The sequence below is a fragment of the Gopherus flavomarginatus genome (assembly GCF_025201925.1).
Source record: "Gopherus flavomarginatus isolate rGopFla2 chromosome 13 unlocalized genomic scaffold, rGopFla2.mat.asm SUPER_13_unloc_2, whole genome shotgun sequence".
Taxonomy (NCBI): Eukaryota; Metazoa; Chordata; order Testudines; family Testudinidae; genus Gopherus; species Gopherus flavomarginatus.
This window is the reverse complement of record NW_026114610.1, coordinates 8,433-34,101: the sequence shown is the minus strand read 5'-3', so window position 1 is coordinate 34,101 and position 25,669 is coordinate 8,433. Positions and strand designations below refer to the sequence as shown.

Genomic DNA, 25,669 nt, shown 5'->3' with positions numbered 1-25,669 from the left:
ATGGGCGGGGCCGGGAGCGCAGCGCGGAGGCTGCTCCAGCCCTGCAGCCCGCGGGGCAGCGCGGTGGGGCCGCGGGCAGCGCCCAGGGGGCGGGGACGCGCGTGGGGTGGACACGCCCCTGCCCCTGCCGGGAGGGGCCGCCCCGAGCTCCCCGCGGCCGGAGCGGGGCTGCCTGGGGCTGCGGGGGGCGAGTGGCCCGGGCGGGGCGGAGCGGAGCGGCCCCTGCTGCGGGGCCGGGGAGACGGAGCCCGGGAGCGGCTGGGCCGGGAGCTGCAGGAGGGGACCGGAGCGCGGCTCGGCTGCAGAGCTCGGAGCCCAGGCTGGGCCCGGGAGGGGGAGAGGGAGCCGGGGGGGATCTGGGGTGTCGGAGCCGGGCTGCGGGGTGACTGTGGGGGAGCTTGGGGTGTATTGGGGGGTCAAGACTAGGAGTTGGGGATGTTGGGGGCTCCATGTTCAGATATGGCTCTGCGGGAGCTTTGGGGTGTATTGGGGGGTCAGGACTAGGGATTGGGGATGTTGGGGGCTCCATGTTCAGATATGGCTCTGTGGGAGCTTTGGGGTGTATTGGGGGGTCAGGACCAGGGGATGGGGATGTTGGGGGGCTCCATGTTCAGATATGGCTCTGCGGGAGCTTTGGGGTGTATTGGGGGGTCAGGACTAGGGGATGGGGATGTTGGGGGCTCCATGTTCAGATATGGCTCTGCGGGAGCTTTGGGGTGTATTGGGGGGTCAGGACTAGGGGATGGGGATGTTGGGGGGCTCCATGTTCAGATATGGCTCTGCGGGAGCTTTGGGGTGTATTGGGGGGTCAGGACTAGGGGATGCGGATGTTGGGGGGCTCCATGTTCAGACATGGCTCTGCGGGAGCTTTGGGGTGTATTGAGGGGTCAGGACTAGGGGTTGGGGATGTTGGGAGGCTCCATGTTCAGATATGGCTCTGCGGGAGCTTTGGGGTGTATTGGGGGGTCAGGACTAGGGGATGGGGATGTTGGGGGCTCCATGTTCAGATATGGCTCTGCGGGAGCTTTGGGGTGTATTGGGGGGTCAGGACTAGGGGTTGGGGATGTTGGGGGGCTCCATGTTCAGATATGGCTCTGTGGGAGCTTTGGGGTGTATTGGGGGGTCAGGACTAGGGGTTGGGGATGTTGGGGGGCTCCATGTTCAGATATGGCTCTGCGGGAGCTTTGGGGTGTATTGGGGGGTCAGGACTAGGGGATGTTGGGGGCTCCATGTTCAGACATGGCTCTGCGGGAGCTTTGGGGTGTATTGGGGGGTCAGGACTAGGGGTTGGGGATGTTGGGAGGCTACATGTTCAGATATGGCTCTGCGGGAGCTTTGGGGTGTATTGGGGGGTCAGGACTAGGGGATGGGGATGTTGGGGGCTCCATGTTCAGATATGGCTCTGCGGGAGCTTTGGAGTGTATTGGGGGGTCAAGACTAGGAGTTCGGGATGTTGGGGGCTCCATGTTCAGATATGGCTCTGCGGGAGCTTTGGGGTGTATTGGGGGGTCAGGACCAGGGGATGGGGATGTTGGGGGGCTCCATGTTCAGATATGGCTCTGCGGGAGCTTTGGGGTGTATTGGGGGGTCAGGACTAGGGGTTGGGGGGCTCCATGTTCAGACATGGCTCTGCGGGAGCTTTCGGGTGTATTGGGGGGTCAGGACTAGGGGTTGGGGATGTTGGGGGGCTCCATGTTCAGATATGGCTCTGCGGGAGCTTTGGGGTGTATTGGGGGGGTCAGGACTAGGGGTTGAGGATGTTGGGGGGCTCCATGTTCAGATATGGCTCTGCAGGAGCTTTGGGGTATATTGGGGGGTCAGGACTAGGGGTTGGGGTTGTTGGGGGGCTCCATGTTCAGATATGGCTCTGCGGGAGCTTTGGGGGCTGGAGCTGGGGAAAGTGGGGGACTGTCTGAAGTTGGCTGCTTGGGATGTGGGTGAGGCCCCGGGGAGCAGGGGGTTGGGCTGCAGCCCTGTCACTGCAGCCTGGGGCCCTGTGTTTTCTCTGGAAAAGCTTCTCTCTGTTTCACCATCTCCTCTCAGGCTGAGTCCCAGGGACCCTGCACAGGCGTCTGCAGGGCAGGAGGGGCCCTGAAATCTGGCAGCTGGGAGGTTTGCAGCAGTTTCTAACCCTCCCTCCCCTGCTTCTTCCAGGAGGCACCACAAAAGTATCTGGCCCCTCTGGGAAAAGAGGGAGAAGCAGCTAAAGCCGAGGAGGAGCGACAAAGTGAGGAGCTGCTGGTAGGTGCCCAGAGACCCCAGCCACTGAGGTTTGCCTGGCATAAGAATGATCTGGTGAATGCAGGGCCCACCCTGCCAGCCTCAGCCAGGGACCCATCCCCACTGGAGTCCAGGGAACCTGCAGGGTCAGACACGGGGATGACATGATGCCCTTAGGGTGCAGGAGGCTGCTGGGCAGGAGAGGGTCAGTCTGTGTTAGCCAGAGCCCCTGCCCACGGACTGTCTGGATGTCACAGTGACCAGGGATCCTTTCTAGCTCCTGGGGGGTTGGGGAGGAAGGAGATGAAATGTGGGCTGCAGAGATGGAGGATTTGGCTCAGTGCAAGTTGATGAGGTTTTGGGGAGAAGTGTCCCTCCTGTTGGTGATGTACAGCTCACCCCGGCCCTGATCCCTCCTCCCTTCCTGGGATAAATGAACTTCCCATCACTCACTGCAAGAGATCTTGTGTTCTGGTAAATAACTCTGCCACCCGCCTCGAGGCGCATTCATGATGTTCCCCATTTACCGAGCAGATGAATTTCGGTGTTGATAAATGCAAAGTAATGCACATAGGAAAAGATAATATCAAATGGACATAAAATGATGGGGTCTAAATTAGCTGTTACCACTCAAAAAAGAGATTTTGGAGTCGCTGTCGATAGTTCCCTGGAAACATCCACTCAATGTGCAGCGCCAGTCAAAAAAGCAAACAGAATGTGGGGAATCATTAGGAAAGGGATAGACAATAAAACAGAAAATATCCTATTGCCTCTATATAAATCCATGGTACCTCTACATCTTGAATACTGTGTGCAGATCTGGTCACCTCATTTCAAAAAAATACATTGGAATTGGAAAAGGCTCAGAGAAGGCCAACAAAATGATGAAGGGTCCAGAACAGCTTCCGTATGAGGAGAGATTAATAAGACTGAGGCTATGGCTACACGCCGCAGCTTTTAGCGACACGTCTGTGCCGCTACAGCCGTGCTGCTAACAGGCACACAGCGTAGCTGCTGTTTGTCAGCAGGAGAGATGTGCCAGTGCAGACAAAGCCTGAGACTGTTCAGCTTGGAAAAGAGACTACTATTGGGGGGAGGGGAATATGGTAGAGGTCTATAAAATCATGACTTGTGTGGCGAAAGTAAATAAGGAAGTGTTGTTTCTGCCTCATAACACAAGAACTAGGGGTCACTCAGTGAAATGAATAGGCAGCAGATTTAAAACAAACAAAAGGAAGTATTTCTTCACAAAACGCACAGTCAACCTGTGGAACTCCTTGCCAGAGGATGTTGTGAAGCCAAGACACTAACAGGGTTCTAAAAAGAACCGGAGAAGTGCATGGAAGATAGGTCCATTAGTGGCTATTAGCCAGGATGATCAGGGATGGTGTCCCTAACCTCTGTTTGCCAGAAGCTGGGAATGGGCGGCAGGGGATGATCACTTCATGATTCCCTGCTCTGTTCATTCCCTCTGGGGCACCTGGCATTGGCACTGTCAGAAGACAGGGTACTGGGCTAGATGGACCTTTGATCTGACTCAGTCTGGGTATTCTTATGTTCTGTGTTCCCCTGTTACTGAGCCGCCCTCTCCCTGTTGCAGAAACAGACGGCAGGCGAGAGGCAGAAGATCGTCAGGGAGTGGCAGGAGCTGCGAGGGTGTCTGGAGGAGCAGGAACAGCGTCTGCTGGCCCGGCTGGAAGAGCTAGAGAGAGCCATTGTCCAGAGAAGGGATGAGGGCGTCTGCAGCCTGTCATGGGAGATTTCCCTGCTCAGCGAGAGGGGAGGAGAGAAGGGGCAGCAGCTGCTGAGCCAACCCCTGCAGGTCAGGCTGTCATTGCAATGATCATACGCAGCATTTCTATAGGCGCTTCTGAGCTCTAGACCACAAAGCACTTTACAGAGTGGGGTCAGGGGCATTATCCCTATGAGACAAATGGGGAAAGTGAGGCAGAGGGAGGGGCAGAACCCTGCCCAACGTCACACAGTGAATCTGGCAGCGGCGCCATGGATGGGTCCTGGGAGTCCTGGATGCTGCAGCCCCAAGACCTTCTCTCCTGGAAATTACTCTCTGCATTGGCACTTGGAGGGTGAATCCCCTCCACCACCATGCTGAGGTCCCAAGCCAGGCCCAAGGCCCCTCGCACTGCAGGTTAATGGGTTTAGTGGGGCCAGGGGTCTTCTGGATCTCTCAGCACTGGGTGAAATTTGATTCTCAATGCAGAGAAATATCTTCTGCCTGTAAAGTGCCTGAGGAGAAGATTCCTGCAGTGGTGACCTGCCCACAGGGATTGCTGGGGCTGCGTAGGGGAAAGTCCCTGGTGAGGGGGGCAGCTGCTCTGGGAATGTCAACCTGAAATTCCCCTATTTCCCAAGGCCTCAGTAGTGACCCTTGCAGAGCAGGAGGCTTCCCCACTCAGGAACCCCCCACTGACAGCCTCCTCTTTCTCTCCCTCTTTAGGGTGTTGGGAGCACTGGGGGCAGGTAAGTCCTGGGCTCCATTTTGCTCCCCTCATGGGCCGTTAGGTTTGATAACTGCACTGAATAGGAAGCTGCCCCCTGCCCTTGGAGCGTGTGATTCTGTCTCCCCTAGCGGCTGACTCAGGTAGGAGAAGAGCCGTTTACTGTCCGATCGCTAATGAGGTCACAGCAGGGCTGCTAGACACAGGGCCGATGGGACAGATCAGGCCCGTCTCCTGGACTGATGTGGCCATGTCATGTATTCCAAGGGTGCAGAATCTCAGCTTTCACATTTGTTAAAGTGAGTTGCTGGCCCTCAGCACCTCCCTAGTGTAAACAGAGACAGCGTTGCCTTGCTGGGGTTGCCAGCAGCCTGAAGCCGTAGCTCTGAGAGCGTGAACTCTCCAGTCTCCAGTTAATGTCATCGGGGTGTCAACTGAAATGATGACACTTTGATGTCAACATTGAATGTTCCCTGGTGATCACCTGAGCAGGTGGATCAGGGAGAGGGCGGGAGTGAAACCTTTGCAGGGTGGGAATAGGGGGTTGCTGTAGGGAGGGAAGAACAGAGGAGAGACACAATGACAAGGAAGCAAAAGAGAAATGGAGAAAGGAGGGTGGGAAAGGAAGGGAAGAACCAGCAGGGCCCTACAGGGTGTCCGGGAAGGGGCTGTTTTCCTCCCGAGTGACACTGAGTGTGACAGAGAAAGACTTGGCAAAATACTAAGAAGTAAAATTTTTTTCTGATATGAAGGGCAGATTCTCCCCTTGTTCCTTGTATATGGGTGTTCCATGGAGAGCAGTGGGTGTTCTGCTGTGAATGGAGCAGGGCACAGAGTCCTAACCTGATGCCCTGGCCACTGGCCGTAACGGACAGGGCAGTCTGGCCCTCTCTGCGAAATGAGCTGGACAGCCCAGGGTTACTGCTTCAGCTGAAGGGCTTGAGGGTTTTGGTGTTTAAGGGCCCATGTTCATTCTCTGCTGGAGACCTGAGCTCGGTCTGTGGCCACTGTCAGCATGTAGGACCTGCCCACTCTTTGGTCTGTGTCTCCTCTTTTTCCACATAATCCCAGTGCTGGTGGCCCTTGTTACTGCAGTAAACCAGGTAAGGGAGTGGCTCTGCCCCCCACAGAACCAGAGCGTCCCTGAGAAAGCTCCTGAACAATGTCTCTGTTCCTTGCTCTAGTGTCTCCCCACTTCCCGTCTCTCTGGGGAGTACAGGGCTGAGGTGACTCACCATGACAACGACCATCTCAGGCTACAAAGCGCAGATCCAGGTTTCCTGGAGTTTGGGGGTTGCTGGGCTCAGGATCTGGGGCTCAGGCCTATTTCTCACCCCTCCTTTCCCCAGCAGGGAGGACAGGACATTTCGGAAGCTAGAGCCGTCGTTTGCAGAGCTGGAGAAAAGACTCAGCGATTTTTCTCTGAAAAGTGCCATGCTGCAGGAGGTGGTGCTGAGATTCAAAGGTGAATTGGAGTCTGGGGGTGGCGTCTCCTCTGGTTAGAGCGACCCTGGCCCTTGGGAGGAGCTGGGGACTCTAGTGATGTCACTGATCCTCGGCTCCATCTCACAGCCCAGCTCAGCGAGTCACCCTTCCCCATGGAGCAGCCCTGGGAGGCTGGCTCTGTCTGCAGTGGCTGCCTTGTTGGCCTCTGATCTCTGTCACCATCTCGTAGTTAACAGCAGTTCCATTAATAAGCAATGGGGATTTCTCCATGAATGCGAGGGCCTGAATTCTCACCTCTCCCATCTTCTCCTTCCCCTAGAGACGCTGCGACGGGGGCTGGGGAGCGACACAGGTACGTGTCTGTCTCTGACTGGCCATGGGGAGATTTCAGACCAATAACCATATTAACGACAGGGAATCACAGCCTCCAGCACCTGGAAGCTGTGTAACAATGGGAAGGGATGTTACTTTCTTCTTGCACCACTATATTTTCAACTGACTTGTCTCTTAAATATTTTAGCTCAACAATATCACATAAGCATTTAAAGTGTTTTGCAGTTTTTTTTAGTACTAATTTTTTTGCCTTTGCTTTCTTTAATTATTGCATTTTTAACACTACATTAAATTTAAGAATTTTATTTTGCAGTTTTAATTGCAGTAATATTAATAGTGTTTTTAATTAAGTTTACATAGTCTGATTTTAAAGCTTTTTTTTAAAGACCACTAAGGTCTTTGACAACTTTTCCTGTGTTTGAGTGGTTGCTTGACACTTTTTGAAAAAAAATACAAAGGCTGAGGTTTTTTTAAACATATTTATTTGAAAGTTTGTTAGTATAGTTAGAGTTTTTAAAAAAAATACAGACTTTTTTTGTTGTGACTCTAAATTGGTAATGTATTCACATTTTTAACCTATAATTATTTTAGTGCACTATTTACCTCTTGTGAGACAGGTTGTAGCTGATTTTTACACTTTAAATAAATAAAACAGCTATTAGCATCTAATTTGGTTAAAACAGCAATTCAATATATATATAAATATTGGCATAACCTGCACTACTTTAAGAATGCAACGTTTGTTTGGTTCTGTTAATTAACTTTTTGCTCTAACCTTTTTTTTTATGCTTACATTAATTTATATTTCTTGGAATGATTTTATTCATTTAAGATAGAATCTTAATTTTTTTTCTCCCAATACATTTCTAGCCATCCCGATGATAATTAATTTCTGGGAAACATCCTCAGCAGAATTATTTGAAGGTGTTGTACCAGACAGTAAAGCCACAGAGGCAGTGGCTTGTGGGAAAGAGGGTAAGTTTCATTACTAATCCTGCTCTTAAAAAGAGGCTCTTTTTAGAAAACTAGTTTAACTTACAAGCACTGAGAGACTTTAAGAAAGTCACTAATCACGAGAGCAATGGGTCCCTTTGGAACATATTTTAACTGACAAGCCCTTAGAGCCTTTCTGAGAAACAGGATAGAACTATGGTCAAAATGAAGTGCAAACTAATGAATGTGCATCACGAGGAGAAAGAGAAGGAAACACAAATTAAAATATAATGAAAACACAGCCTCTCAGAAAGGAACTGTTATCAGTTTAGTAGCAGTGTTGCCATGTCAGGGGTGAGGTGGGAGATGATTTTCTCCCCCCACCCCATCGCTTTTTAAAAGTCCCAAAAGGAATAAAAGTAGGTGGCATAGTTAATTTTTTATTATTTTGTTTACTAATTAAATCCATGTCCCTAAGGCCAAATTTGGCCTAGGTAACTTCGTTGCCACATTTTCTTGTTTACCAAGCAGAGGGCTTAGTACTGGCCCTGAACTACATCATTAGCCCCCTTTTGTTTGGACTAATTTAATTTTCTGTAGTTGGTCGTCTTGCACCTGTGCATGGCAGTCATGGCTGAAAAGAATTTAACCTACTTTTCATCAACTTGTTGCTATAGGGTATTGTAAGATCTTATGAACTTTTGTCGTCTTTTTACAGTGAAGTAAGGCAGAGAGTTCAAAACGTGGGTGTTACTGGAATTAACAGTTCCCAGGGTTGGTCCATGTATGCCATTGCACTGGGCTCATTCACGCTTTGTCCGGGTACCATGTAGCACTCTCTTCCCATGCGTTGCGTAGTCAATGCCGATACAAAAGAATGCTCTAGGCTTGTGTTTCTCAGCTGGTGGTTTGTGACCCCCGGGGGCTCAGGAAAGGCAGTCAGGAGGCTGTGAGATGTTGAGTATTTCATTATGATCTAAAGCAAAGAAAATCTCACTCCCCCACTCCTGCACTCCCCTGTTCATTGTGACCAGTGTTCTCTGTCAGCCTCTTGAAATATACAAGTTATATATAGACTCAGCACGGATACATGTTGTATTCTTACTTTTATAGTAAATGTTCAGGGGTCAGAAAAGATTTGGCTTCCAATAAGTGGTGCTTGCTTACTTATCTCAGCTGTGAAATGAGGCAGTTTGCAGCTGTGCACAGTAACCCTTTCATTGCCTGTATCCCAGCCAGCGAGACTGAAAGCCCTGCGGTGGTTAGTAGAAATGGGGACGAAGCAGAAAGTTTTGATGCAAACCAGCATTGAGTGCGGTCAGCGATCGCAGGAGAGCAAAGGAACCCAGGGATCGTTGGTCACTAAGTCTCCCAGGCAGAGGGAGGGGAGTGAGGGAAAGAGAAGACAGAAAATGAAGGAGAAATAAGTAGGGGGTTGGAAGTTCACAAGCTCCCAAACCTGCGCACATCCAGTCATAGAGTCTGTCATGGGATAAATCCCCACTCTGAAGCTTAGCGTCCAAAAGATGGGGTACCAGTATGAATTCCTCTAAGCTCAATTACCAGCTTAGTACTTGTAGCGCTGCCACCAACCAGGAATTCCAGTGCCTGGTACACTCTGGTCCCCCCAGAACCTTGCCCAGGGACCCCCAAGACCCAGTCCCTCTGGATCTTAACACAAGGAAAGTAAACCCTTTCCCCCACCGTTGCCTCTCCCAGACTTCCCCTCCCTGGATTACCCTGGAAGATCACTGTGATTCAAACTCCTTGAATCTTAAAATAGAGAGGAAAATTCACCTTCCTCCTCCTTCTCTCTCCCCCTCCCAGACTCTCCCTGAGAGAGAAAGTAATCTTAACACAGAGAGAAATTAACCTCTTTTCCCCCCTTCCCTCCTTTCCCCACCCAATTCCCTGGTGAAGCCAGACCCAGTCCACTGCGGTCTCACACCAGAATAAAAGAAAACAATCAGGTTCTTCAACAAGAAAAGCTTTTAATTAAAGAAAGAAAAACAGTAAAAATTATCTTTGTAAATTTAAAATGGAATAGGTACAGGGTCTCTCAGCTATAGACACTGGGATACCCTCCCAGCCTAAGTATACAAGTACAAATTAAAATCCGTTCAGCCAAATACACATTTGAACTCCTTCCAGCCAAATACACATTTGCAAATAAAGAAAACAAACATAAGCCTAACTCACCTTATCTACCTAGTACTTACTATTCTGAGCACATATAAGAGACTGTATCAGGGAGATTGGAGAGAAACCTGGTTGCTCGTCTGGTCACTCTCAGAACCCAGAGAGAACAAGAACCAAACACTAACAGCACACACAAAAACTTCCCTCCCTCAAGATTTGAAAGTATCCTGTCCCCTGATTGGTCCTCTGGTCAGGTGGCAGCCAGGCTCACTGAACTTGTTAACCCTTTACAGGCAAAAGAGACATGAAATACTCCTGTTCTGTTAACCGTTAACTATCTGTTTATGACAGAGTCATAAAGTCTAAGGCCAGAAGGGACCACTGGATCATCTGGTCTGACCTCCTGTCTAGCACTGGCTGCCAACACCCCCCAGTACCCGCCCACTAAACTCAACAGCTGGAGTGAGACCAAAGTCTTGCAGCCCAGAGGAGACTAGACTGTTATATGCCCCAGGCAGAGAATAGGAGGGACCGAGGTGCCTCAGTGCCCCAGACCCCTGCAGTGGCAGGGAAATGATTAAGTGAGATATTTCTGGGTGATCCTAGTGAGTGCCCCACACCCCACGCTGCAGAGGAAGATGGAAAAACCCCCAGATCACCTACAACCTGACCCAAGGGGGAAATTTCTTCCCCATCCCACCTATAATGATCAGTTAGACTCTGAGCATGGGAGCACAAAGAGAGAGAGAGAGATTCACCCTGCCCAATATCCTGTCTTCTTCTCTGGCTGTTCCTGAAGCTTCAGAAGAAAGAGATAAAAGAACCCTCCAAAAATATATAGGGGGGAAAAATCCCTTCCTGACCCCTAGCAGTTATGGGTGAAACTCTGAAGCATGAGGGTGAGGAACATAATACATAAAATGGAAGTGAGGCCCACTTCATGGTCCACTATTTGTCTCTATTGACCAAGCCTTCCAGCTATCACCAGCAAACTTCATTTAATTTACTGCACCTACACTGGGCAGACTTTGTCCTGTCCCTGCCTCCGCCTGCTCCCCACCGTTGGGGGAGTTGCCCTCAGGGTTTTAAAACTAGCGCAGTGGGTTTAGCACTGGTGGAAAGGGCCGGGTCTGGGCTGTGATAAAGTGATGGACTGTTTTCCCAGCATGTGAGTCAGAAACATCTTGTGCAGGGAAAGGGCCAGGGAAGATCATGATGTGACAAGAACTAAAGGTCCTTCTGAAATCTTCTCTGTCACCCTTCTCACCCTGACAGGCGGCAGAGTAACGCCCACCTTTGGCTCCAGATTGTCCCAGCCTCCCACGGGACAGGGAAGGGAACTGACTGTAGTGGAGCCAGTCCAGGTAGGGATTATTGCGGGGTGGCTAGTGGGTTCCTGCTGGAGGGGGAGGGGCAGGAAATACTGAGGGCTGGGATCTTTGGGGAAGCTCAGTGTGGAGGTGGGATGGGGGCAGGAAATACTCAGGGTGGAGAAAGGGAGGGGGTCAAGGCATGTGACAAACTTTCTGGGAATTGTTTAACCCAAGTCCTGGATTCTAGGAACAGACCCATGGGGTTTGGGGGAGGAAATTACCCTATTTGTGGAATGGGGCTGGTGGGGGAATCCTGGACAGCGCTGGGGAAAACGTATCAGATTCCCAGTGCAAGAACATGAACCTACTGGCCAGAGGCTGCTAGGAGATATAAAAAATGGAAACTAGGTCAGATTACAAAGGATGAATAAAGGCAAATAACACAGGAATGCAGAGGCAAGATTAGAAAGGCAAAGGCACAAAATGAGCTCAAACTAGCTATGGGAATAAAGGGAAACAAGAAGACTTTTTATCAATACATTAGAAGCAAGAGGAAGACCAAGGACAGGGTAGGCCCACTGCTCAGTGAAAGGGGGAAACAGTAATGGGAGACTTGGAAATGGCAGAGATGCTTACTGACTTCTTTGTGACGGTCTTCACTGAGAAGTCAGAAGGAATGTCTAATATAGTGAATGCTTACGGGAAGAGGATAGGTTTAGAAGATAAGATAAAAAAAGAGCAAGTAAAATATCACTTAGAAAAGTTAGATGCCTGCAAGTCACCAGGGCCTGATGAAATGCATCCTAGAATACTCAAGGAGTTAATAGAGGAGGTATCTGAGCCTCTAGCTATTATCTTTGGGAAATCATGGGAGACAGGAGATTCCAGAAGACTGGAAGAGGTCAAATATAGTGCCCATCTATAAAAAGGGAAATAAAAACAACCCAGGAAACTACAGACCAGTTAGTTTAACTTCTGTGCCAGGGAAGATAATGGAGCAGATAATTAAAGAAATCATCTGCAAACACTTGGAAGGTGGTAAGGTGATAGGGAATAGCCAGCATGGATTTTTAAAGAACAAATCGTGTCAAACTAATCTGATCGCATTCTTTGATAGGATAACGAGCCTTGTGGATAAGGGAGAAGCGGTGGATGTGATATACCTAGACTTTAGTAAGGCATTTGATCGGTCTCGCATGATATTCTTATAGATAAACTAGGAAAGTACAATTTAGATGGGGCTACGATAAGGTGGGTGCATAACTGGCTGGATAACCATACTCAGAGAATAGTTGTTAATGGCTCCCAATCCTGCTGGAAAGGTATAACAAGTGGGGTTCCGCAGGGTTCTGTTTTGGGACCGGTTCTGTTCAATATCTTCATCAACGATTTAGATGTTGGCATAGAAAGTACGCTTATTAAGTTTGCGGACGATACCAAACAGGGAGGGATTGCAACTGCTTTGGAGGACAGGGTCAAAATTCAAAACGATCTGGACAAATTGGAGAAACGGTCTGAGGTAAACAGGATGAAGTTCAATAAAGATAAATGCAAAGTGCTCCACTTAGGAACGAACAATCAGTTTCACACATACAGAATGGGAGGAGACTGTCTAGGAAGGGGTATGGCAGAAAGAGATCTAGGGGTCATAGTGGACCACAATCTTAATATGAGTCAACAGTGTGATACTGTTGGGAAAAAAAGCAAACGTGATTCTGGGATGCATTAACAGGTGTATTGTAAACAAGACACGAGAAGTCATTCTTCCGCTTTCCTCTGCGCTGGTCAGGCCTCAGCTAGAGTATTGTGTCCAGTTCTGGGCACCACATTTCAAAAAAGATGTGGAGAAATTGGAGAGGGTCCAGAGAAGAGCAACGAGAATGATTAAAGGTCTTGAGAACATGACCTATGAAGGAAGGCTGAAGGAATTGAGCTTGTTTAGTTTGGAAAAGAGAAGACTGAGAGGGGACATAATAGCAGTTTTCAGGTATCTAAAAGGGTGTTGTCATCAGGAGGAGGGAGAAAACTTGTTCACCTTAGCCTCCAATGATAGAACAAGAAGCAATGGGCTTAAACTGCAGCAAGGGAGATTTAGGTTGGACATTAGGAGAAAGTTCCTAACTGTCAGGGTAGTTAAATACTGGAATAGATTGCCTAGGGAAGTTGTGGAATCTCCATCTCTGGAGATATTTAAGAGTAGGTTAGATAAATATCTATTAGGGATGGTCTAGACAGTATTTGGTCCTGCCATGAGGGCAGGGGACTGGACTCGATGACCTCTCGAGGTCCCTTCCAGTCTATGAGTCTATGAGATTGGAAGGAGGGGTGGGAGGTGACCCACCAGTGAGGCTTAGAGTAGATAACCCCTCCCCTTCCTTCCAGCTGCCGGCAATGGGAAATCTGTTGGGATTCCTACTGGGGAGCTGACTCTGGAGCCTGCTGGGGGCCCCATCCCCCACATCAGCCTCTGGCTTGTAGGTGTGTGATGGATGAGAAGACCCTTCCCCCTCTGTCTGCTGGGGGGGGTGAGGGGATCTCTATCTCCCCTCCTGTTTTGCCTCCTGGCTGCTCTGAGCAGGGTGGGGGTGGGACCCTGCTGACTGTCTCTCTCTCAGAGCTTCCATTTGATTGGCTCCTCTCCCCCATGAATAGTGGGGCTGTGAGTGGGGCAGCAGGTTGTGAGTGGAGGGCTCTTGCTCTTTCAGGGGCCGGTGACCTTCGAGGAGGTGGCTGTGTATTTCACCAGGGAAGAGTGGGCTCTGCTGGACCCCCGTCAAAGAGCCCTCTGCAGAGACGTCATGCAGGAGAACTGTGAGAATGTGACCTCGCTGGGTAAGGATTCCAATCCCCTCCGTTTTTAGAACGGGAAATGAAGAGTTAAGGTTCACGCCACCCCCACAATGCCTCCTCTGCTCTTCCCTGTCTCAGCAACAGCCCACTGAGTGTATTGAAATGGGGCAGACTAGGTCTCTCAAGGTTCCTATGCACCTTCCTTCATATCACAGTGACACCTCTGCCAAGCTGCTCCAACTCCTCCCTTCACCATCCAGTTACAGCTACGGCTGACCCAGTGCACACGGCTGGAGGATGTGGAGAAATGCTGGGATTCCCATCTGTGAACACAACACAAACAATGGCACGTTCTTAGTCCTCCATAGCTATATTGGAATCATAGATTTTATGGCCAGAAAGGACTATTAAGTCATCTAATCTGACCTCCTGTAAAACCAGGTCATAGAATTTCATCTAGTTACTGCTGTACTGAGCTGAATACCTTGTGTTGGACTCAATCCGCCCCCAGAAAGGCATCCACTGCGACTTGAAGACTTCAAGAAATGGAGAAACCTCCACTTCCTTTGTTAGTTTGTTAACCTTTGCACCAGACTTACTGAGCCATTCCTAGTGGCTAGTACCAGCTGCAGGGCCAGGGGCAGAGTTAAGGTTGCATTTTAGGGGTGATGTGTATGGTCTCCATGAGAGAGTTTTCCAGCATAATTATATCAATTAAGGATGTGTTCTTTTGCATCCCTAACAAACAGATCTATGCTGACAAAACTTTGCAGCTCAGAAGAGGCCAGAGTGGATTTTAAAACACTTTCCAAAATTTCAGGGCTGAGAGCAATATTTTAATCAGGGGAAACGTCTAAGAGGAACTCCTTCAGAATGCAAACAAAATGCACAATACACTTAGTCTGAAAGTAAACAGTGGTACGGCTCCGACTCAGATGAATGGGTGTAGCTCAGAGGCAGTGGCCACAGCATGTCCTCTTGACCCAACCAACCAATGACTATGAGAGCAGTGTGAGGTTCCTATTCAAGAGTTCTTGGGGGGTAGGGGAAAGGAGAGCAGGGAGCAGTGGGAGTGGAGAAGATGATGGGAGCTAGTGCTTGTGGGGTGCCACAAGGTAGGGAAGGCTGAGTGTAGTGGGAGGAAAGGGATAGGTACGTGGAAGACTACAGGGAATCAGGGAGGGATGGGTACCATGGAAGGAAGCAGAGGTGAGGAATCAGAGACAGAATCTCCTAGGAACAGGGAGTGTGGTAGTTTGGGGGAGTGGGAGCCTGGGAATGGAGAAAGGTGATGGAGGTCCCAGCAGTGGTGCTGTTGGAGTTGGGGGTATTGGGTAGGAGATGTGGGATACTTGGAAGTGGAAAAGACTGAGGATAGTGGGAAGAGGATGGGGAGTGTTTGATCCAAGGAGCAGGAAGGATCTGGTGGCAGTGGGAAGGGAAGGTGTCAGGGAGGCAGAGATTTGGGGCCTTCCACTGAGAATGCTTTTGCCATAGTCTCTAATGACCTCTCCCTAAGCAAAGCTCAGAACCTATGCTCCACCCTTATTCTTCTTGACCCGTCAGCCGCCTTTAATACCACTGACCATGGTCGTCGTCTTGACATCTTGTCTGCTTCCTGGTTCTCCTCCTACCTCTGTAACCACTACTTCAGCGTGTCCTTAGGAAGATCGTCCTCACCCCCACTCCATTTTTCTGTGGGGGTTCTACAGGGCTCAGTCCTTGGTCACTTCCTCTGTACTTTATCTCTGGGAAATCTCACCTCCAAATACAAATTCAGCTACTGTCCGTATGCTGATGAATCACAGATCTACCGCTCTACTCCAGACCTGTCTTCCTCTGTCCAAACTGAAATCTCCGCCTCTCTCTGATGACTCCTCATGGATGGCTAGCCATCAACTCAAGCTCAACAGCTCATCAAATGTTGATAACAGAGCTCTTAATCCCCCAAGCCAGCCCCCCATCTCCTTTCTTGCTGTTCAGCCTAGAATTAGCTGACGAAATCTCAGAGCCTCTGGCAATATTTGCAAACTCAGATGACAGAAGGGGTCCCAGAAGACTGGAGAAGGGTTAACATAGTGCCCATCTTTACAAAGGGGAAAAAGGAGAAGCTGGAGCCTAGTCAGCCTGACCTCAGTACCAGGGAAGCTACTAGAGCAATGTATAAAACATTCAATTTGCGAATACCCAGAGGATGAAGGGGTAACCGATAGCAGCCAGCATGGATTTACTAGGAACACAGCATGACAAACCAGCCTGATATCCTTCTTTGATAGGGCAACTGGTTTGGTGGCTAAAATGGACCTGGACTTCAGAAAGGCTTTTGACACAGTCCCATGAGTAAGCTGGAGAAATGCAGGCTCAACAGAACTCCCATTAAGTGGATATATAATTGGTTACACAACCGCAAACAAAGAATAACTACTATTGGAATGTTGTCACATTGCAGGGATTTCTCAAATGGGGTTTCACAGGGATCTGTTTTGTGTCTGTTGCTATTTAACATCTTCATTAACGACCTGGATGTAGGAATAGAGAGCATACTGATCAAATTTGCAGATGACACTAAGCAGGGTGGGCGGTTGTTAACACTTTGGAGGATAGAGCAAAACTTGAAAGAGGTTGTGATAAACTGGTGACCTGGGCTATAGACACCAATGACATTCAACAAAGACAAGTGTAAGGTGCTACACTTCGGGAAGAAAAACCCAGTGCACAAATCCTGACTGGGAGATAACTGGCATGGCAGCAGCACCGCTGAGAAGGATCTGGAAGTTGTGGTGGATCACAACCTCAACATGAAGTCAACAGCGTGATGGTAATGCAAAAAGAAGCAAATGCATTAAGAGAAGCATAGCATGCAAATCACAGGTGGTGATAGTACTGCTCTACTCAGCACTGGTTAGGCCTCAGGGGGAGTCCTGCATCCAGTTTTGGTCACCAGTGACTAGACAGGATGTAGAGAAACTGGAAAGAATCCAGAGGCAAGTGACAAAGATGATCAAAGGGATGGAACACAAACCAGTGAGCAAAGGCTGATGGAATTGGATGTGTTTAGTTTGGAAATGAGTTAATCAGCGATCTTCAAATACTCAGAAGGCTGTGTGAGCGTGTGTGGCCGTCCCTCCTGGTCTGTCTCAGGACAGAGCTGCAAAGTCTCCAAGTCCAGGCCCTCAGACAGGGTGGGCAGCAAACAATTAGGGGCTTTGCCCAGGTCAAGCACCAAACAGTCTAGCGTCCTTGCTCGGCGGCCGGTCGACCAACACAGGCCTCCTGGCCAAAGGCGGGGTGGCAGGAGGTAGGGGGATCCTGGCCCACCTGACTCCACTGGGTCCCAGCCCCTGGTCCTAACAATGGCAGTGTAATCTGCCACTGGATCAAGGGGGGTCCACCCACAACACCCTTACTTAGTGTCAGGCCAACACTCAGCCAGACGATGGTCTAATTTCCCTGGGCTACTTCCTACAATCCCCAAGGTTTGGTACCTCTGGCCTCCATTTCCCCAGGGATCGGTGGTCTGTGGCAGCCCCATCAGCTCATTGGCACCTCGACTGGCTGGTGATCCTGGGAGCTTTGGCCAGTCCTCTGGTGGCAGCCCTAGTGGGTCCTCAGTGGCCCACTCTGGCAGCGGGTGATAAGCGTCTGTCTCCTTCGGCAGCTCCAGCCCAACTGAGCTGCAGGGCCCCCTCTTGTACTTCTGCTTTCTGTCCTCATCTTCCGGAGGGGTGGAGGTGGCTTTCCTGGCTCTGTAGCCCAACAGGCAGGTTGTGGTCCCTGCTGGTCTTCCCTGCTACAGGCTGCCATACAGAGGATGGAGAACAGTTCTTCTTTCTTGTCACAGAGGGCAGGAGAAGAAGCAGGGGGTTCAAACTACAGCACAGCAGATTTAGATTAAATCTCAGGAACAACTTCCTAACTAGAAGAACAGTAGGACTATGGAACAGACACCTAGGGCGGTGGTGGAAAGTTATTCACTGGAGGCTTTCAAAAGGAGGCTGGTTTAGTCACAGCAAATCCTGCACCTTGGCAGGGGGTTAGACTAGATGACCTTTGCGGTCCCTTTTAACTCTATGGTTCTAAGGGGAACCGGGGTTCACCCTTGGAAAAAGCTAAAGCAAGCGTGTCACTCATTAAGGGTATGTCTGCACTGCGTCTGGAAGCTGCCTCCCAGCCAGAGTCCATGCTGACTCACTACAAATAACGGGTGTAGGCGCTGTTGGTTGGGTTGTAGCTTGGGTTCTAAGGCCAGAGGTTGAGGGGGGTGGGTGGGCTGGATGGTCTGAACTCCAAGCAGAGCGCTAACATCAAAGCAATGTCTCCACAGCCATTTTTAATGCACTAGAGTGAGACTCAGCCTGGAAGGCGGCCGACTCCCTGATGCACCTTAGACGTATCCTAAAGAGGGCGGTCCCAAGGGAGACTGTATGAACGTTGGGTCACCTAACTCCCTGTAAATCCATGACCCAGCCCCCTCCCTTGGCACCCTGTCACCGAGCCTTAGCGAGTCACAACTGAGGATGCCAAATTCAGGATGAACTGCTGAGAAATAGGGCAAACACAACCCAAAACTGGTGGTTATTCTTTTATAAGTTTCAGAGTAGCAGCCGTGTTAGTCTGTATCCACAAAAAGAACAGGAGTACTTGTGGCACCTAAGAAACTAACATTTATTTGAGCATAAGCATGCATCCGATAAAGTGGGCTGTAGCCCATGAAAGCTTATGCTTAAATAAATTTGTTAGTCTCTAAGGTGCCACAAGTACTCCTTTTATAAGATAGATCAAACCAACCACAAAAGTAACTTCTGTTTCACCACACTGGCTAACAAGAAAACATAAAGGCAGTTTTCTCAGGCATTCTGGTTCTTATAATACCACCAAACACACTGGATTCAGAGATGAGTGGTTCTTTACAACCAGTGTCATTAAATGATAGTTTCTTCTGATCCCAAAGGGCCAGCCACTCCCAGGTCAATATACAACTTAAAACTCACCCAAAAATCATGCTGGTGCCAATCCTTTAGTATGTAATATCTAAAGGTTTATTCATAAAAAGAAAGAAAGGTGAGAGTTAGAATTGGCTAAGGGAATCAATTACATCCAGTAATGGCAAAGTTCTTGGTTCAGGCTTATAGCAGTGGTGGAATAAATTGTTGGCTTAAGTCAAGTCTCTGGAGTATATGCACAGCTGCGATGGGTCATTCAGTCCTTTGCTCAGAGCTTCAATCTGTAGCAAAGTTCTTCCAGAGGTAAGAAGCAGGATTGAAGACAAAATGGAGGTGTTTCCAGGACCTTTTATAGCTTTTGCCATGCAGAGAGCATCCCATGGTTCTTACTGTGGAAAATTAGAACAACAGGATGGAGTTTGGAGTCACATGGGCAAGTCACATGTTCATGCCCAGTTTCCCTCAGTCATTGCAGGAGGCCATTACCTAGATTCCAGACAGCACATTTCCATGACGGTCCACTCAGTGTAGATGAGCTTCTCCCACGATCCGCTGTCAACCAAGTGTGTCTTGATGAACCACTTAATTTGAAAGTCCCTCCAAGATGTGCTAGCTAGCTGCCTTGTGGACATTACCCTGTTATGCTGATAAGAAGCATACAGCATCTTTTACAGGGGAAAAGGCAATACTCTGCATTTATTGAAAATAGAACAATTCGCATAAGTGTTCAGTCACACATCACACACACAAACACACACACACTGTCCCGCCAGTCAGTGTTACAGTTACCAGTCCAGAGTCTAGATCAACCTAGTGGCCAGCTAGGTTGATCATGGGTAGGAGGAGCTGGGTTCCGTTGGTCATGACACAATGCTCCGGGGAAGTCTTGGCAGGATGAACCCAAAGTTTCATGGCAAGGCACCTTGTTTATATAGTGATTTTCCTTCATTGGGACCAATGAGTTTTGCACCGTCATGCTGTATTCAATTGTTTGACAGTGCTTGTTATCTTAAATTGTCCTTCTCATCCTTTATCTTATTCTTTCATTAAGTCCCTCAGGGAGTTCTCCCAGGCTGGTTTTGATCACAGCTATCTTTTCCCCACTGATAGGTGCCTGTCTCATCTTTAGAATCATCAGTCTGCCCTCCTCTGACATTTCAATAGGAGCGTGTTGCAGCCTCTTGGTGCCCTTGCATCTTTCTTCAGTTCTTCCCTCATACATATGGTTCAGCGATGACCTTCACACTTATCTCTTAACATGTACATTCCTTATTCACACATAAAACAGAATTAATTTACACAGAACATTTTACACAGGAACATCAAATTGCCATGCAAAAGAAAACAACCATGGCATTCTTTTACTTATTTTAAAATGCTAAACATACAACAAATTGGTGACCCTCAAAGGTCTGTTACTGCCTTGAAATCAGTCCAGACACAGATTCTGGCTGATGTATCTCTACCCACTGGCCCATTAGCCATTCCTTTCTGTTACTCAGAAAGGGTGGCTGGCAGGATGTGCTTAGATCATACACCAATACACTTAATGCATGCTGCATAATTATTAGTTATCCTTCATTCCAAATTATATAAAATACAAACATAAAATCCTACTACAACATTTGGGGGAAGAGTTTGGGGGAGTTCAGTTCCTGATTTTTATTTGACCTCTCTCCAGTACTTGTTTTGGTTTGGCCTTCCCCCTTCCATCCCTGTCTGAGGTTTCTGTCTCTATCACAGCAGGTGATGCAATGGTACGTGAGAAAGAGGAGCAGAATTCTCTGCAGGAAAATGTTGAGCAAGTGGATAAACACAGAGATTTATCGCAAAGATCGAAAAGGAATGTGTCCAGGAGTCATGAGCAGGGAAACTCCTGTGAGAGTCAGCACCGACCAGAAAAAGAGCAGGGAAACGAGCCAGGGGAGAAGTGGGTAAATTAATTTCACGAGAAGGAACTCAGAAGGACCTCAAGGAAACCACAACACAGCAGGAAATCCTTATGGGAAAGAGCAAAAATACATGCACTGTGTGTGGGAAAAACTTACGTGACTATTCAGCCCGTAAGAGCATCATAGAATCCACACAAGTGAGAAACCCTATGAATGCAGTGAGTGTGGGAAAACCTTCAAGCACAGCTCACATCTTATTTCCCATCAGAGAATCCACACAGGGGAGAAGCCCCATGGATGCAGTGAGTGTGGGAAAACCTTCAGCCGCAGCTCACACCTTATTACCCATCAGAGAATCCACACAGGGGAGAGGCCCTATGAATGCAGTGAGTGTGGGAAAAATTTCACTCACAGATTCAGCCTTATTAATCATCAGAGAATCCACATGGGGGAAAGGCCCTTTAAATGCCACGAGTGTGGAAAATGCTTCATTAACACCTCAACTCTTTCTAAACATCAGAGAATCCACACAGGGCAGAGGCCCTATGAATGTAGTGAGTGTGGGAAAAACTTCACTCACAGATCAGGCCTTTCTGAACATCAGAGAATCCACACAGGGGAGAGGCCGTATGAATGCTGTGAGTGTGGGAAAACTTTCAATCGGAGCTCAAACCTTATTACTCATCAGAGAATCCACACAGGAGAGCGACCCTATGAATGCAGTGAGTGTGGGAAAACCTTCGCTTGGCACTCAGCCCATGTTAGTCATCAGAGAATCTGCCAGGGAGCTCAACACCATAAAAACCTCTAGGGCAGGGCTGCACAACTCGTAAAGCAGTGAGGGCCATATTACTCCAAAGAAAACATCTGAAGGCTGAACTCCCCTCCCCGCTCAGCACCGACAGAACACCACCCCCACCAAAACACACACACACCCAGTGCTGCCTGCACTGTGGAAACAAACCCTCCTTCCCCAGTGCCACCCCGCTGAAACAGCTGTGGGCCAAAAAGGAAGATTGGGGGGATACTTTATTAAGAATTTTTCAATTAAAGCAAACAATTTTTTAAATTATTTTTTTTTTATGAATCAGGGAAAAATGAAAAACACCTGTTTTGTTGAAAGAAAACTTTGTACTTTTCATAATTACCTTGCAAATTTAATGAGAGATATTGCATCTCTTTTGGGCAACAAGCTTGTCGTATTCAGGGGTCATATCTGAAGTGGATATTTTCATTATGTCTTCCAAATGGTCGTCAGTCAGAGAAGAACATTGCTTGTTTTTATTCATGTTCGTGGTGGAAAATGATTTTTCACATATGTAGGTGCTTCCGAAAATGCTGAATGTTTTCAGTGCAACTTCAATAAGATTCTTGTATTTTTCATCATGCAGACTTTTGTAGAAGTCCCACAGGCTGCTTTCTCTGTGCTTATATCGGTAAACTGCCGAACATTGAAGTTCAGTAACCTCCAAATGCAAATCTACTGGCACTTCCTCTGGATCCACAGAAAAGGGATCTTCAATCAGCTTCAACTGGACATCGTCGTCTTTAGACAAAGTAAGTCTTCTGTCAAATTCTTCAATCAAAAGATTGATGTGCTTTGCATATTTTTCTCCTAACTCAGCGTGTTTGTGCTGAGGGATACACTGTGCACAAGTGGGAAAGTGACACATTTCACCTTTTGACAGCCGACTTCTGAAAAGTTTCAATTTCATTTTGAAAGCTTTCACTGCTGCACACATTTGAAATATAAGTTGATTTTTTCCCTCTGAAGTTGAATGTTGAGATCATTCAGGTGTGCTGTAATATCACAAAAGAAAAAGAGATCTTGATTCCAGGACTCATTTTCAAGCTCTGGGAATTTTATTGGCCCATTTTCTACGAATTTTGCTACCTCCTCTTTCAAAGGAATGAAACGGCGGAGCACTTTTCCTCGACTCAACCACCTCACTTCCGTATGACTGCACTCAGTGTTTACCCCTTCAAGAAGGGCTCGGAATATCCTATGTTTTAGTCCTCTAGAACGGGTGTAGTTTACAATGGAAACTATCACTGACGTTACATGCTCAGATTTTAAGACTTTCTACACAAAACCTGCTGATGTAAATGCAGTGATGTTTGGTTATTTGTCTCCCAATAAATTCTTCAAGAAGAGTAACTGCTCCAACATTTTTTTCCACACATAGCTGGGGCACTATCAGTACAAATGGCCATCAAGTTTGTGAAATCTAATCCTGACTTATCATTCATGCACTTTATCACTTCACTGGAGATTTCTTTTCCGGTTGTGTGACCTGTCATGGAGCACATGCCAGCAAGTTCTTCAGTAATTTCAAAGTTATTATCAATACCTCTAATAAGAATAAGAAGTTGGGCGGTGTCTTTTAAATCGGTGCTTTCATCCCTAGCTAGGGAGTAAAAGCAGAATTCACTGACTCTCTGCTTTAACTGATCACTTAGATTGGTAGAAATGTCAGCTATTCTTCTCTGTACAGTCATGCGTGCTAGACTGACATTCTCAAATATTTTCCTCTTTTCTGGACATAACTCAGATACAGCAATCAAGATACACTTTTTTAAAAACTCACCTTCTGTGAAGCATTTCCCAACAGCAGCAATTTCCTTAGACATTTGAAAGCTTACTTTAGTAACTGTATCATTCTCAGTATGTACGTATTTCTTCGTCCATTCAGTGTTGAAGACGCTGTGCTCTGATTCTCTTTTTCTCTTTTTCTTTTCACTCGTGGTAGCCATTATGAAGCTCAAGATTTTATTGAATAAATTCACGCACAAGGGAAACACTCACAGTCACACACAAAGAGAAGAGATCTCTCACGGTGCATGGCCCACTAGCAAGGCACTGACTGTGTGTGGAAGCCTGTAGAGGGGGAAAGAAACAGCGCGCTTAGGGTGACCAGATCACAGCAGTAAAATAGGACCCACCCCCTCCCCTCTCAACCCCACCATCACATCCCTCTTCACTCCCTAACCCCCCGCTGGCTTGCTGCGTCCCTCCTAGTCAGTGCCCCACTCACCTCTTTTCACCTCCTCTCTCCCCTGCCAGAAACCCCCATGCCCGCCCCTAGAATCCCTGCTGCCTCACTGCTCGCCTCTTTGCCCACTCGCCCGCCTCCGACTTGCTGCTCACCCCAGCTCGCCCCCCCCTCGAAGTATAAAGCCTCATTCAAAGACCCAGGGATCACTATATTACTGCACACAGCAGTCAATCAATGCAGTTGTAGATACATCTCTGCATTATCTATTTTTGTATAACTTGTATATCACTTTGCATTGAACCTTGGTAGTATGTTATAGCGAGCCCCTAAGGTAGTATAATTAAAGTAAAAGAAAAATGTCTTTTTGCTAGAAGTAGAATAAGATCTTCCCTCCACTTGGTAATCAGTTGCCCTGTTGAATGAATGAGGTGTGAATGAGAAAGGCATGGAAGGCAGCACTTCCAGACAGCTGCAACCCTTGTAGAGGGGCTGGGAGCCAGAGCAAGGGTTCATATTACAAATAAGGCATAAATAGTCAACAGCGAGGATGATTCACCACAGGAACAAGCTACCAAGGAAAGTGGTGGATTTGCCATCTCCTGATGTCATTTAATGAAGACTAGATGCCTTCTGGAATGTGTTTGCCCCCAAAGTAGCTCTTGTGTCATACAGGAGGCCTGTGATATGCAGGGGATCAGATTAGATACTCTAATGGTCTCTTCTGGCCATAAAGTTGACTAATGTCTGAGAAAACTGAGTGTAGCATTGAGAGCAGCGTCTGATGTTTTCCTGTCTAGCCAGCTTGCTTCCTAGAACGAATGCTCCTTGAGTGGGGTGATCCACAGGGAGTAGCTCAAACCTCCAAAGTGCCTGGCCAGGGGCAGGACATTAGCACAGCAAGGGAGGGGTGTGGCAGTGACATCACAAAGGCCTTTTGCAAGACCTCAGACTATTGGTCAAAGGTGGTGGGGAGGTGGTGACCTCACAGAGAGATGCTGATATCAGCCAGGCAGGACAGAGGCAAGGGGCCAGGGAAACCTCAGAGACCCCTGTGGCTTTGCTTCAGCAAGTCTCCTTCTCCAGGTCTCTCTTTGAGGACTGAGAGAGTATTCGGGTCCACGGATGTGAGCGCCAGGAGGAACCTCTTTTAAATTTTCTCCTTCCCTTTTGTCAAGGTATGATTCCCCACTCTGAACCTTAGCGTCCAAAAGATGGGGTACCTGCATAAACCCCCCTAAGCTTAATTACTAGCTTAGAAATGGTAGAGCTGCCACCCCCAAAAATATAGTGTTTTGGGACACTTTCTGGCCCCCAAACCCTTCCCTGGGGACCCCAAGACCCCAAACCCCTTGGATCTCAAAACAAAGGGAAATAAACCAATTCCCTCCTTTCTTCTTCCCAGATTCACCCCTCCCTGGGTTACACTGGGAGATCACTGTGATTCAAACTCCTTGAATCCAAAAACAGAGAGGAAATTCACCTTCCCCCCCTTCTCTCCCCCTCCCAGACTCTCCCTGAGAGAGAGACAGTGATCCTAACACAGAGAGAAATCAGGCTTTTCCTCCCCCCTTCTCTTCTTTCTCCCACCAATTCCCTGGTGAGTCCAGACCCCATCCTCTGGGGTCTCACACAAGAATAGAAAAAACAATCAGGTTCTTAAAAAGGGAAAAACTTTTAATTAAAGAAAGAAAAAAAGTAAAATTATCTCTGTAAAATCAAGATGGAAAATGTTACAGGGTCTCTCAGCTTATAGACACCAGAGAGAATCCTTCCCCCAGCACAAATACAAGTTGCAGCAAACAGAGATACAATCCTTTCAGCAAAATACACATTTGCAAATAAAGAAAACAAAATACTAAACCGTCTTTCTAACTGGTACTTACTAAATTGACCAGAAGAGACTGTATCAGAGAGATTGGAGAGAAACCTGGTTGCACGTCTGGTCCCTCTGAGCCCCCAGAGTGAACAAGAACCAAACACTAACAGCACATACAAAGACTTCCCTACATCAAGATTTGAAAGTGTCCTGTCCCCTGATTGGTCTTCTGGTCAGGTGACAGCCAGGCTCACTGAGCTTGTTAACCCTTTACAGGCAAAAGAGACATGAAGTACTCCTGTTCTATTAACCCTTAACTATCTGTTTATGACACCTTTTAGTGATTTTACTAGAAAACAACCGTCCCTGTTTAGAAGGTAAGAGCTTCC

The 25,669-nt window shown here is 48.0% G+C and overlaps 2 protein-coding genes across 2 annotated transcripts; both read left to right on the top strand.

The window, feature by feature from the left end:
* Window positions 1-20,706, top strand: LOC127041328 (E3 ubiquitin-protein ligase TRIM7-like). The gene is made up of 10 exons (XM_050935553.1): window positions 1-63; window positions 2,155-2,241; window positions 3,821-4,042; window positions 4,679-4,701; window positions 6,029-6,144; window positions 6,445-6,477; window positions 7,329-7,433; window positions 10,806-10,894; window positions 13,549-13,675; window positions 20,320-20,706. Exons 1-10 carry the CDS (start codon window positions 1-3, stop codon window positions 20,517-20,519), a joined length of 1,065 nt encoding a protein of 354 aa, XP_050791510.1. The 3' UTR covers window positions 20,520-20,706.
* On the top strand, window positions 20,579-23,823 carry LOC127041332 (zinc finger protein 3-like). Its single transcript, XM_050935557.1, has 2 exons — window positions 20,579-20,588; window positions 20,645-23,823. Exons 1-2 carry the CDS (start codon window positions 20,579-20,581, stop codon window positions 21,277-21,279), a joined length of 645 nt encoding a protein of 214 aa, XP_050791514.1. The 3' UTR covers window positions 21,280-23,823.
* Window positions 23,824-25,669: the final 1,846 nt, after the last annotated feature.